This window comes from Dromaius novaehollandiae, chromosome 3, assembly GCF_036370855.1.
Source record: "Dromaius novaehollandiae isolate bDroNov1 chromosome 3, bDroNov1.hap1, whole genome shotgun sequence".
Taxonomy (NCBI): Eukaryota; Metazoa; Chordata; class Aves; order Casuariiformes; family Dromaiidae; genus Dromaius; species Dromaius novaehollandiae.
In genome coordinates, this window is record NC_088100.1 from 52052287 (window position 1) to 52066327 (window position 14041).

The window sequence follows — 14041 nt, forward strand, 5'->3', positions numbered from 1 at the left end:
CCAAAGACTTTTTATAAATAAGAAAAAGCCATTGGGCCTCCTAAGGGGCGGGTCTCCCAAGATCTGTTTTTCTGGAAATAGTAGGCTGAACACACTTGTATTACCTGTAGAAGTTATTTCTAAAGAGTTACATTTTTTTGAGGCTTATCTCAAAACTTATAGCTTTGTAAAAGTGTTGATCAGTGAGGCCTACACATAAATCCCCCTTTTCTGGCTATTTAAACCTGCTAGAGTGTGTAGTATGACTGAAGTTTTGCAATCCTTGAATTTGGTCAAAGGATAAATGCCCTTTAGAAGTTTGAGCAAAAGCTCAGTTTTATATAGAAAAGTAGGATGGTGTAGGTAAGTGAGATGGGGTAGTCCAAGAACACCTTAAGTATTCATAACTGAAATAGCTGAATATATGGGATTTAAAATTAGGCACACAGATTGATCTCCCTGAGAAAGAGCCTGTAAGTATTCTGATACACACTAAAAACAACCTTTGTTTGCCACTGACCCTGACATAAGTGTGACCAATATAGAAGCAGCTGGCAACGGTTCCAAGAGCAGAAAAGGGTACTTATGTGACTTCATGGGTACACTTTTAATTGTCTCCTAAAGATAAGGAAAATAGTACAGCATAGGACTGTAACTATTTTAATTGTGCAAATCACCATATAAAACTTATTAAAATAGAATTTTTTAAAAATAAAATGTTAATTGCGCTTTTTAAAAAAATGCCAGAGGTTGCAGATACATTATCTATTCAAAGTATATATTGCTGCACAGCATTCTTGGAAAGGCTACATTTTTCTGAGGCACTCGTGAAAATAAAGATGCAACTTGTAGCCATTATAGGATGCTGCTATACATGTGTTCAGAGTTAGCCATTAATTAGCTTTAACTTAATGTTAGAAAAGTTGTTACAAATTGAGTGGACAAAAGTCACCAACTGGAAAACTGTTGAAAAAAAATTTGAAAATATCTGGAGGGGATGACATCAGCTGTTACCTGTTGGACCAGGAGAATGGCTGTCACACAGAGCAATCATCTGGATAACTGCTATGTAAAATGTTATGTTGAAAGTGGTAAAAATCAGTAAAAAAAATCTGTTTAAATAGATGGGCTAAAGTCTGTACTCTTGGTAAGCCTGGAGAAACTGAGCCCCTAGCTTAAGCTGCGGCAGGAGTAGCTCTCAAAGGAGCACGTATCTTCCTCCTCTTTTACAGATAGGTAAGAGGCAAGTGCACAAAGGTCTCGCGGAAGCAACAGATTTTCAGTGCTTACATTGCTGCTGTGTATCAAAGCCACATAGCATGAATTTACACATAGACATGGCAGATTGAAGAGGACAGTCACAGCTAAGCAATGACAGCAGTCATTTTGGCACTATGCCACTGCTGAACAAAAACTGCAGCCTGGCTCAAGCCAGGGTTGTGAAAGGGGCACATTAAGGCCGGGCCGGGATCAGCTGGATGAGCCGTTTGTTTAACGAAAGCAGGCACCTTTTTAGCTTAATCCCTATCCTCTGTCCTCCCGAGTCACATGGTGCCACCAGGCGACAGATGAGAGAGTGGGGAAGCTCCCGAGGAATCACCGTTAAATATAAGGTAGACGTTGCAGGGGTTTTCTTGCTAAGCTCTCACACAGCCTGACGCAAAGGTGAGAGTGTTACGTTAACGGCCGCATTTGTTCAAACCACCGAATGCATCGCCATTTTCTGCACGAGGCCGCAGCCCGTCTCCGCGGGGGGAGACGGCGCCTCCCGTGCGCACGCGCCGTAGCCCCCTCCTCTACCTCGCTTGACAGCGCCACCCAGGGCGCTGGGAGGGGGGAACGCTGCTCCGCAAAGCACGCCAGGAATTGTAGTCTTCCCCCGCCCTCGCCGTGATGCGCGGGGGCGGGGCTAGCGGTTCCGGGTTCCCTCGCGGGCCGGAGCGGCCGTTGGTGCCGGCGCCGCGGCGCAAGGAGCCATGGCCGGCGCCGAGCGGAAGAAGCACGTTCGGTTCGCCGGCCCGGGGGAGGCGGGCGCTGCCCCAGGGCCAGGGCCGGGGCCGGGGCCAGGGCCGGGGCCAGGGCCGGGGCCGGCGGCGCCGCGCCTCCTCGCCGCCGCCGACCCGTCGCGCGCGGAGGTGGCCGTGGTCGGCGGCAGCTGGCGCAGCGGCCGCGGCAGGGAAGGAGCAGCCCTGCGGTGGTGCATCTCTGGGGCGCTGTGCGCCGCCTTCCTGGGGCTGGTGAGCGCGGCGGGCGGCGGGACGGGAGCGCGCCTCGGCGCCGCGAGGGTCCCGGGCCGGCTGTCACCCGGCGCTTCCTCGCCCGGTCTCCGCCGCCGGTTGCCCCCCGCTTTGCCTCGCCGCTCCGGTTTGTCCCTCGAGCGCTCGGCTCGGCCCGGCGGGCGGCCGCGACCGGCCGTTTAACGGCGGCGCGCGTGTCCGTGCCCGCTAGGCCGGGCTGCTTAACGGCTGCGCGCGTGCCCGAGGGGCGGCGCGGCTGCCGGTAAGCCGTTTAACCGCCGCTGTGGCGCGAGCTGGGGGCTGCCTCAGGCCAGCTGCGGGGTCGCCGCGCTCTCAAGCGGGGCAGGCTCGCACCGGCGCCCGGCTCGGTGCTTGTGGACGCGGCCAAGGAAACTTCCGGGTGGTTAAAAATGACGCGGAAAAGAAATCCCTTTAAAATATTTTGCAGGGTATGAGTATTGCTGTCCTGGGCCCTACCTTTCAAAATTTGGCCGACAACGTGAATAAAAACGTCAGTGACATTTACTATATTTTCGTGGGCCGCTCGCTGGGCTACCTTGGCGGATCAGTGCTTGGAGGGGTTCTCTTTGACTGCATGAATGCGCATCTTCTCTTAGGTAAGCGTGTGGAAAAACATAGATGTCTCTGAATACACACTTTTCCCCCCTGCTCATGAATCTTTATGTATTTTAAACCACTGTTTTAAATTATGCTGTGGCAATTTGATGGTACGATCACTGGCTATGAAATGTTATTTGATGGGAAACTTTTCAGGTCAACTTCTCTTTGGCTTTCATGGTATCTTATAGAAGCTCGTTGGTTTTCTACAGCAGTGTTGAGAAATGAAAGTCTGATGCCTGCTGGCATATAATACTGTTCTTCATAAAATATGATGCTTGTGCAGCTGTCATTCAGTCTTACAAAATTACATTTTGTTTGGTTTCTGACTCTATGTATGTTCAGCAATTACTGCTGCATGGCATTGTTTCCAAGCAGATGGGCTTCCTGGGCATACTGATAGCGGTAGCTGGTTTTGAGTTGACAGAAACTGGTCGGATTGGCCAAAAGGTGCCTTTGGTTTGCACCCCCAAAAAAAAGTTGGATTTTTTTTCCTCTCTGTATCAAATGATATGCTTTATATTAGATCCTCTCTGAAGCATACAATATTTTATGTCACTCTGTGAAATGCATAAACAAAATGAGGGAAACTGTGGCTTTTACCTGCACACAGCTGAAAGCTACTGCAGTCATGCTGAGGTACTGTTCAGTAGGGAAAGCTATACTGTAAAACTTTTCTCTTTGTTAAAGTTCAGCAGGAGCGTTCACCTTTGTGTACTTAGCAAAAGTACAGAGATTTTGATTGAATCAAATTAAGACTTAAAGTGAAAGATTTTAAAAGTCTGTGATCTCAAAAGCTTGCTGCTTAATTGCTGCCTAGCCATGCAGATATTTACAGGAAACATGGTTTATGATTTTAATGTTTTTTCAGCCGTGCATAAGTTTGTTTTTTTTTTAATTTTTTTTCCCTGTACAAGCATAGTACTGTCTCAGTTCTGGCGAAACTGGGCTACTAAGTGGTTAAATTGCCGACTGCCACGCTTATAATGCAGAAACTAAATGCTCCTTTCACAGAGTCACGTTACGAGGCTTTTTCAGGTAGAGATTCTCAGAACATACCTGAAATTCTAGAAGCCCATCTTTTTTTCTGTTCAAGGGCAACATTGGCAACCAGTTTCTTTTAAAATACACCTAATAATGGCAGCATGTCCCTTTGTGCTGTAAGTTAGTGGTTGAAGAAGATACTGGGGTTCTTCCTATTCCTGCTTCTCCCATATCTTTGCTTGGGGAGATTCAGACATAACTCTGCCTCCCTTAAGGACAGTGCTCTAATCGCAAGGTTGCTCTGGAGAATATGGGAAGGTTCATTTTTCATTGCTAGCATTTGAACTTAAATCTCTTCTTACCCTATATGCCTACCTTCTGGTATCATGAGCAATCACGTCATATAATGTCTGTCTCTTTTCTTTTCCTCCTCTTGTCTTCCCCTCCTTGGGTCAGTTCCTCTTGTTCTCCTTCTAAGATGTCCTTCAGCTTTATTTGTTCTCCCACCTGTTTTTTTTCCCTCTGTTCCAGAACACTTACAAAGAATGTTCCCTTTAGCTTTCTGATCTTTTTTGCACATCTGTCAAAATTGTCTGTCTCTGACATTTGAGATTTTACCTTGAGTAATAGCATTGATTCATCTGTGGAAATGAGTATTAACATGTAGTAGTTCAGTATTTTCTGGCTTCCTTGGTCTGTTACATAGGATAGCTGTTTGTCAACAATGCTTGGAGAGTGTATTCCATCTTCTCAGCCACTTCCAATTTGGTAGCACTAAGTCAGAAATACAGTTTGAACTGCTGAATTATAAGGGATGCTCTTGCTCATGTGGTTAGTGTACCTCCCACCTTTCAACTGTTGAATCTCTGCTACTGTACAGAGAAAAAGTTGAAAACATAATCTTTCTTTGTCAGGAAGCTTTTAAGTACTGATCTTCAGGTGAAGATCAGAAGTGGACACCTTCACACTGAAGTTATTTTTCAGCTCTGTGTAAGGCATTGGAGAAGCTGGATTTAATGCACCCCATCCTTAGCTTTTGCCCATGCAGCTCAGTATGCTAGCCTTTAAAATTGTTTTGAGGCATGTATTTCAAGTATCTCACTGGGGTTCTGGGTTGCTTTTTAGGGGAGGAGGCATTCTTAATTGCATCTATCCCCATTGATTTTTAGTATCTGCCAGAATTGTGATTGACCAGCATTGATCTGAAAAATAATAAACTAATACAAGCTTTCTAAATACCTAATACTATATATTCAAGATATTACTTGCAGAATATTTTAATTGAAGGTGATCATAAACATAGAAGTTAACTGTTGAACTTCTTCCCAAATTTTTAATAATAATTTCCATCAGCTCTAATATCTTTTTCAAATTGGTATATTGTCTATTTAGTAAATAAAGCAAAACTAATACAGTTAATGAATTTCAGCTCACCTTATGGTCTGAAATACTGTAGTTACGTCTCTTGATAATCTAGAAATCATTTGGAATACATCCCTTATATGGGAACAGAATATCAAGGAAAACTAACATTTTTATATGGAAGTTGCTTATTGACCAAGGGGCAGTCACTTTAGAGGATTTTAAGAGTTTACTAATTTGGCTTCCTTTTAAATTGAGTCAAATTTAATGCTTTGTAGTTCTCAGAAGAAAAATTTTATCCTGTTCAAAACCACTTTTATCTTCTTTTCTGATAAAGGATACTTCTAAATCAAAATGTTGTAGGGGATGTTACTCTCCTTGCAAATAAAGCTTTAGCAAAAAAGTGCAGTTTCATAAAGTATTTATATTTTGAAACTCCAATTTTCCAAGGAAAAAATGGTTCTGTTGAATGTGTGTGTGTGTGTGTGTGTGTGTGTGTGTGTGTGTGTGTGTGTGTGTGTGTATGTGTGTACACACACACACACACACACACACACACACACACACCTTTTTTTCTGACTGCTTCTGCTGATAATTAATTGAAGTAGTTAGGTTACATCACCTAATAGTCATCTGCAACTAAGAATTACTAATGTATTTGTATTTTGTGGTTTACTGTATATTTTGTATTTAAAATGGAAGCTGTAATATAATTTTTTTTTAATTATTTTATAGCATTATCCATGTTTGGAACAACGATTGGTCTTTATGGCATACCTTGGTGTAAGAAATCCCTGCTGTTAACTGTCTTGATGTCAGTTATTGGAGGTTCCATGGGAATTCTGGACACAGGTAAATGACCTCTCAATCCATTAATCTCAATCCTTCACTGAACTGAGTGAAAACTTGCCAATAACAATTTTGATGAGCTTGAAGTATTTCATTTGGCACATTTTGAACTGAAAGAGGGGAGCTGTTGTATCTGGCCAGGATTCTTGGTGGTTTATTCTGCTCCTGAGACTTCCAGAGTTTGTGTCTCTGTAACAGACCTACTTGTTTTTGGGGCTTGGGACAAGTTGGCTTGGGAAGCTGGCTATCTCTTGCTTCCTGTAGAAGACCGGTATGCACTTCAGGAGGCAATTACAGGCTTAAGGGAAGTGCCATATGCTGTTGTCTCTTAAAACAGTGTTTTCTTAGAATTACTCATCTACGGGAAGCTAGCTGGGTTCCTATTCGTTAGTGCTAGATGGAACAAAGTTTGTCCTGAGCAAGTTCTGATGTTTGAGAGACGAAGATGCTCACAGCTGCTGTATCGGACAGTTGGCTACCTCAACCTGGCCAGGCAGCATTTTGAGATTCACACCAGACGTTTACTGCTATAGCTCACTGAGAGCACATGTCATTGATCCCTTTGAATTAAGGGTGCTGGATGCCTTTGGCCAGCATCGCTTAGGTGTTTGGGAGTCCAGATTTATTCTTTGACCCCAAATTGCAAGTCAATGGCATGTGCACACTGGGGACAGCCCTGAAAAAACACCTTTTTTCAAAACCTTTTCAAAACCAATTTCTTAGTAGAGGCTCCTTATTGGAGGAGCATGTATTGATGAAGATATGAAGCAAATGTCATACAGGTGCAGTCAGGAAGGTCAGTTATATTAGAGGTACGAAAAATTCTCACACAAATTAGGTGTTAGTTCATGGGATATGGCTTAGGAAAGATGAGTTAGTGGTAGGGCTGTAGTAAGCAGTTTGAGTCAGGAGGTGAGGCCATGGCAAGAGACATATAAGCATGAATAGGAGATGCCCGATAACACTGGTATGCTTGCAGATGGGGGTCAGGATACAACCAAAAATAGAGCAGTGGTAGACTGTCCTGAATTTTGAGCAGGAGGTGGTGTTAAAGCAGCAACAAGAAGCTAGTCCCCTGGCCTCCTTCCTGTGCTGTGCCAGCAGTGTGCCAACTGTTCTGGCTTGCTGAGGAAGCCTGTGTTTACTTACTAGTGAGTATGATAATGCTGTATCTGGCTGACCTGCTTTGGGGAAGGCTTATTTCTGAGTAATAACTGGCTGATGTCCTGGCCTTCTTATCCAAACACCTGTGAAAGAATCCAAGCCAGGGGTTTGTTTCAGTGGCTTGGCTGGTAGGCAACACAGTGAAATGATGACTTTGCATGTGAGCTGTCTGTCATAATTCTGTGGCGTTTTAGAGAGCTCTGTAACGTTAAAGAGAGCATGACATCGGGTCCATTAGTGAAAAAGATGGTTTGCCGTGGCACAGATTATGCTAAATAATCTGAATGCAGAGGCATTTTTGCTGCCCCTGGTAGGATCATATATATGGTACTTGGTTTAAAAATTCTTCATATGGGAAAATCCTTTGGGTTTATTGTAAAAATTCTTTGAGTGGGTTCTGCCTGAAAGCCAGACCCTTTTGGACAGGGATACTTCCCAGCTTGAACAGCAGTAGTGGGAGAAGCTAGAGGCAAGGCAGCAGAATAGAAATGAATTAATCTGGAAGAATATTAGTGATGAGTGACAAGGGTTGCTGTACTGTAGCACAGAAATTTGATTACTGTTCTTATTTTCCCACATTCCTCTCAAGCTATTTAAAAACGTCTCTCTCAGATCTTACTGTCTAGCATTGCTGTGGAGCTGAGGGTATTGTAGTTTGGCCTCTGCAGCAATATTATGGTACACCTTTCTGCTTCTGGATCATTTGAACACAGCTGGGGTAGTCCTTGCCCATCGGAAGCAAGTGATTCTTGATGGTTCCTTGGGTGTTTAATGAGAGCTCTGATTCTTAGGATTCTGCTTTGTTGTCTCTAAAACTTATAGAAATGAGAAGCAGTTAGATCTGCTGTTTTGAAAAAAGGCTGAGGAATGCTACAAATTACAGGTGAGTGCGACTGATGATCTGGGAAGACAGTAGCAGTGTTACTGGAGACTGTTTGATGTGCTGAAGAATCTTCAGTTTAAACCCTCTGGAAGAGGAAAATGGGGAGAGCTGGGGAATGGCTGGCCAAGCCAGATACGGCTATACTGGGACATAAACAGATAAATTGTCAAATAGGATAATTAAGTACAGCCATTGTTGCTGGATTGAGCTACTTTCTGGCTCTTTTATTTTGACTGCTGTGAATATCCTCCTAAAACTCAACTATGCATGCAGGTTTAGGGTGCTTATATGCAAATGTTAGTTAATTGCAATTTTTGCATGTTGTATTTGCTAAAGTTGGGATTATTGCAAATTGAATACATATCAGCGGGGTCACAAACAGTTAGTTGTCCTGGCAGACTGATTAGCAACATATTCAAATTGTGTGTTTTTTGTTGTTGTTTTTGGTTATTTTTTAAAGCAATATCTGGTTTCAGACTGAAATGAATGAATGAATCCTCCTCTCTCCAATCTGCAGGTGGCAATATACTTGCACTGAATACATGGGGAACAGAAGCTGGACCACATATGCAGGCCTTACACTTCAGTTTTGCAGTAGGTGCGTTTGTGGCTCCAATTCTGGCTAAAATGGCATTGGGAGGCTCCGTATCTGAAGACCTTCCAGTAGAGGAAAAGACAAACCAGTCTGTCTTGAAGTCTGTGCCAACAGCATCAACTACATCTGCGCTGAAACACCATCTCGGTGTGGATTTTTTGTGGTCCTATGTTGTTATAGGGACGTGTCTTCTGTTTGTTTCATTCTTCTTTTTTATTTTGTATTCAAGGAGTGGCTCAGCTCGAGACAAATCAAAGGCGGCTTTGCAGAAACATGTAACTGCCAAATACCACTATGCCCTTATTTTTCTCCTTTTCATATTCTTCTTCTGCTACGTGGGAGCAGAGGTCACTTATGGCTCTTACATATTTACTTATGCAAAGATCTTTGCTGAGATGAAAGAAAATGAAGCAGCTGCTTTGAATTCTGTCTTCTGGGGCGCATTTGCTGCTTGCAGAGGAGTGGCAATCTGTGGTGCTGCTTGCTTATACCCAGGCACTCTGATCGTGTTGAGTATCATAGGCTCTGCTGTCTCCTCTTCATGCCTGGCGTTCTTTGCGAAACACCCAGTTTCACTCTGGGCCGGGACCGCTGTATATGGAGCTTCAATGGCTACCATCTTTCCCAGCGGCATTTCCTGGATAGAACAGTACACTACCATCGAAGGAAAATCTGCTTCTTTATTTGTGGTCGGTGCTGCTCTGGGTGAGATGTGTATTCCTGCAGTTGTTGGCTATCTTCAAGGAAAGTTTCACCATGTTCCTGTGATCATGTACACTGCACTGGGAACTTCTGCAATGACAGTTATACTGTTTCCTGTGATGTACAAATTAGCCAACTCTCCTGGTGAGGGTGATTTGAAAGAAATGGGTGAGAGTGAAGACCGGAAAGCTTTGTTGTCAAACTCTGGACTTAATGAAGATGAAGAGGATGAGGAGGATGCAGGTGAATGGAATGAAGCAGACTTTGAGGTAATAGAAATGAATGATACACTGAGAAACTCTGTGATAGAGACCTCCCGTAAGATACCAGGGGACTCTCCAGCCAAAGTCTCTCTCCAGCCACATTCAGGTGATGTATTAGGTGGTTCTCCAGTGGCTGCTGGTAGCTCCCCTGTGATAAAAAATGTGAATGTTGACCGGGAGAAGAATGATTGAGGTTTAAAAAAAAGAGAAAAAAAAAAGCTGACTTTTTCTAAAAAAGGGAAATGCAATTGAATTGTAGCTGTTCTTGTAAAGTGGTTCAAGAATCTTTTTACAGTGGCGCAGGATTATGTGTTTCCACTTCTGTTTGTCCAGTCCTTTCTCTTCTTTCATTTTCAGTCTGCACCTATGTATCTTGGAGTGGGAAAGTCCATGGTGATGTGGTTGGGGTAATGTGATAAAATTTCTAGATGATACTGAAAATCTTAAAACATAAGAGATGTTTTCTAAATGTGAGGCATGCATTTAAGTAGGTGATGCTGTAATGTAAACTAACTTGGAAAACAGGGGACTGTTCAGACCACTTGCATTTTTGGGTGTGGATGAAGGGTGCAATTCTGAGGTGCTTGGTCACAAAACGTTCTCATCAGAAATGAGAGAAATCTATTATCTGTGATTCTGAACTTATCTCACAAAAGAAGAATGTTCCTACTGCACTGAAAGTTTGTGTGTGACATACATAAACCAGGAAATCAAGTTAAATGTCAGGTGATGTCCAGTGGCCGTAAATTGGATATCCTACAGGCAAACTGCCAGAAAAATTTCTGGTTCTGTTACAAGACAAAAGGTATTAAGGATTAATTCTTAAGAGTGGAACCCCACTTCTGGGTCATTTAAAAGCAGTGTATGGGAAGGGGGACAAAATTGGTCTCATGAGTCTGCTATAATGCTTAACTCTGATTTACTAGTTAACCAGTGATAACACATCCAACTAGTTTAAAGTCTTTAATTACTGCACTACCATTGAAATCACCATATGTATTAAGATGATAAAATTTATGTATAAATAGATAACAATGTATGGTATTGACCTAGGAACTTACTATTTTTAAGCAAGTTGCTCAAATTAAAACTATAACAACGTTGCTGGCTTCCTATGCCAAGACTTTCATATAGGGATGTGTTAAAATGAAAATTTGAAAATAAGATAGAACTATTGATGAGACAATCCTTTCAGACTGTACTGTACCTCATCTTGTCCTGTATGAGTTGGACTGGTGCCATTTGCTTTTTGTTTCTTTGGATAATGACTCACAGGCAGGTTCTTCCCAGAGGAGAAGCAGTGGTTTACATTTGTGGATTGATTGATTGCTACTAACCAGGAGGAGCTCAGAAGGACTGATCATGTCAGTGAGCCCTCCCCAGTAACAGGTTTAAAAAAAAAAAAAAAGCAGCTAATGGCACAAATAAATTTAAAAAAAACCCTGAATTTGAAACAAGTGTTGCAATTTGTCTCCTCGAAAACCAAAATTGTTAGGTTAGTATTCTTAAAGATCAGAATATGTTAATGTTTTGTTTTCTTCTTTGCACTTTTCTTAGTATTTTTCTTGCTAAGAGTTTTAATTTACTGACAAAATAGCTTTAAATGTAACAACACAGAATCTTAGCTGTTTAGTGTATTTTCAGTTTTTGTTGTTGTTGTTGTTCTCTCTTGTCCTCTGAGTATTCAACCTAGAATATAATGACTTCTTGTTGACTTCTGAGAAGTTAATAAGCAGGAATCAACTTGCAGTGAAAAGTTTCGTACTTCAATTTTTTTTTTTGGAACCTTGCAATGTTGAAGGGTCTCTCCCTCCCTCCCTCGTTGGTAGTTAAATGCCATTGCATATTTGCCTGTTTGTGTGCTGCATTTTTTTTTTTTTTTTTTTTTTGGTAATGGGTGTGTGCATGCATATGCACACTTCTGTGGCATCTTTTCCAATGTTATGCATGAACCTTTACTTACTTATAACTACTGTTTTGTTTCACTTGCTATGTAAGGGTTCTCTTTGCTTAAAGCAGTGGTTTTAAATATCAGCCCAAATCCTGTTTTAGCTATGTGTGGCTGCATGTAATCAACAGGAGTAAGTCTGTACAGACTTATGTGTTGACTTAGTCTTGGATAATAATAAATGAAATGGCATGGCTAAGATGCTGACTTAAATGAGTGTAGATTAAGACTGCCATGCTTGAAGTTTTTCTTTTTTCCCTTTTTCCTCTTCTTCCACTCCGTAATACGCTTTATATTTAGAAAATAGGGAGTGTCCTCTGATGGTATGGACATATCCTGCTGGGGAGGGGAAGGGACAAGCACTTCTACTCTGCTTTTATGGGATTTCCCTCTACCTCAGGGATGTCACAGATTATCTTTTGACAAAAAGTGAGTTCAGTACAGGACAAACAAAAGAAGATATAGACATGGTTCCAAGCCAGCTCTGCTGCTGTGATTACAATCCATATGCTTTATATGAACAGCTAGAGGCCTAACAATGTGTTTGAGAAGTTATTACAAGACACCAAGAATGTTCTAGCTGGAGTATTTACCAAAAATATTTGTATAAGCTTTGGCTGGATTTCTAGCCTAAAGTAGAAGGAACTGGAACTAGCGATTTCAAAGTAGAGCTATGGTGGCTTCTGTTGGAGAGACTCTTAAGTGATTTTTTTTTTTAAGTTTCCTTACACCTGAGATCATGTTGCCAAAAGAAAATTACCCACCGGGCAACCAGGAAGACTTCTAAAAATCCCCAATTCCTACTCTAATTCTTTTGAATGAACTGCCAAATGGGAATGTGGTGCAAGCAAGTATTCTCAGGGATAGCTAGGAAGTGTTGCATAATCAAGTAGTAAAATGGGAAATGAAATTAAAGCCCTGTAAAGAAATGTGCTCTAACCTCCTTGAACATAACATACTGGAATGTGCTTATTTGTGTTTGACTAATGTCTTCTCAACAAATACAAAAATACTGTGCAAAACAGACTTTACAGGTTGTATTAATTGCTGCATGATGCACTTAAATGCATAGCTGGAACGTTACTATTCTTTTTCCTTGAAATCATGAGTAGTAGAAATAAAGCAATTGTCTGGAATGCTAAGGTAAGAGTTCTCCTTTACAGCAATTAAAAGATCTAAAAAAATAATGACAGGAAGACACAGTAGAACTCAATTATGTAATTACCTTGAATGGTGTCCTATGGAATCATACTTGAACGCTACTCAGAAGCCTTTGTCTGGATGACTTCTAAATTTTGAATTGTCTTGGCCAGCATGCTAGAAACTGTAATGTCTTAATCGTTTCTAGCCTCAAACTGGAAATGGAATACATTTTTATCACTTGTTCTCCTTACCCTTAAAAGTATGCTTTTAATGTCAAAGGGCTGTCCCTTAATCAAAATTATGTACTTTAAGCAATTTAAGATTAAAACAGGTCTATAAGACATTTCCCATGAAGACTCGAGTTCATAGCCGTTAGACAGCCTTGGTGTTCAAAGTAAGGCTGTAACTACTAGAGTTATTGGATTCGGGTGTTCCTCAAGGCTTCTTTTAGAAAATGAATGTTAGTTTTAATGTTCAAATTTTGAAAGTAAAATTTTTTTTGGCATATACAGTTACAATGAGGATTTATTTAGAGTGCCTTTTAAAGATCCTCTATGAAACTTAAACACTTAGTTTAAACTAAGTGCTTAGGGTTGGAATTACTCGAGTAAACCTACCTTCCCATTGCCTTGATTATGCTAGAAAAACATCAATACAGAAAGTCATCTATGCATTGAGGACGAGACCTGTGATCAATGGCGTAGTTACTGAATTCAATAAGATTTATGCTTTTGTCTATATATAAAAACAGGAATGGGTTTAACATGCCCATTTACTCAAGTGTTAAAGGTAACCTTTTACAATGGTGAGTCAATTTTTTTTTTTTTTTTTTTTTTAATACCTGAAGCACTGTCAAATGCGGGATTGTACTGCAAGCACTGAGGAGTTAGTCCTGCCCTTTGCACTTTTATTCTATAAATGACCTTACAATGCTAGAATGCAGAAGTTGGCAACGTTTGGTGCCTTGATGGTTTTTAATTACTCTGCATAAAGCTCATAGCAATTGGTGTATGTCCTATTGTATAGTAATAGTTTTTATTCTGCTTGGTGTGGGTTTACATTGTACTGTATAATGTGAAATTTAATAGACTGACTTGTTTCTTGAATGTAATAAATTCTTAATTGGAAAAGGCGCTTCAGTTCCTTTTTCTAAATAAAATTTTGTTCTATTTTTGAAGGCTATTCTGGATTTCTAAATTTAACGCTTACTGCTGCTTAGACTAATGGTAGTAAAAATAACTTCTTTCTGTTCCATTTGGGGAGGCCTCCAAGAATTGATACCTAGGTTTTAGATCATGAAGCTTATGCTGGAAA

General features: G+C 41.3%; 1 protein-coding gene across 1 annotated transcript; it reads left to right on the forward strand.

Moving 5' to 3' along the window:
* Positions 1 to 1838: 1838 nt before the first annotated feature.
* Positions 1839 to 13857, forward strand: MFSD4B (major facilitator superfamily domain containing 4B). The gene is made up of 4 exons (XM_026119937.2): positions 1839 to 2216; positions 2665 to 2833; positions 5916 to 6032; positions 8594 to 13857. Exons 1-4 carry the CDS (start codon positions 1956 to 1958, stop codon positions 9826 to 9828), a joined length of 1782 nt encoding a protein of 593 aa, XP_025975722.2. The 5' UTR covers positions 1839 to 1955; the 3' UTR covers positions 9829 to 13857.
* The last annotated feature ends 184 nt before the right edge of the window (positions 13858 to 14041 follow it).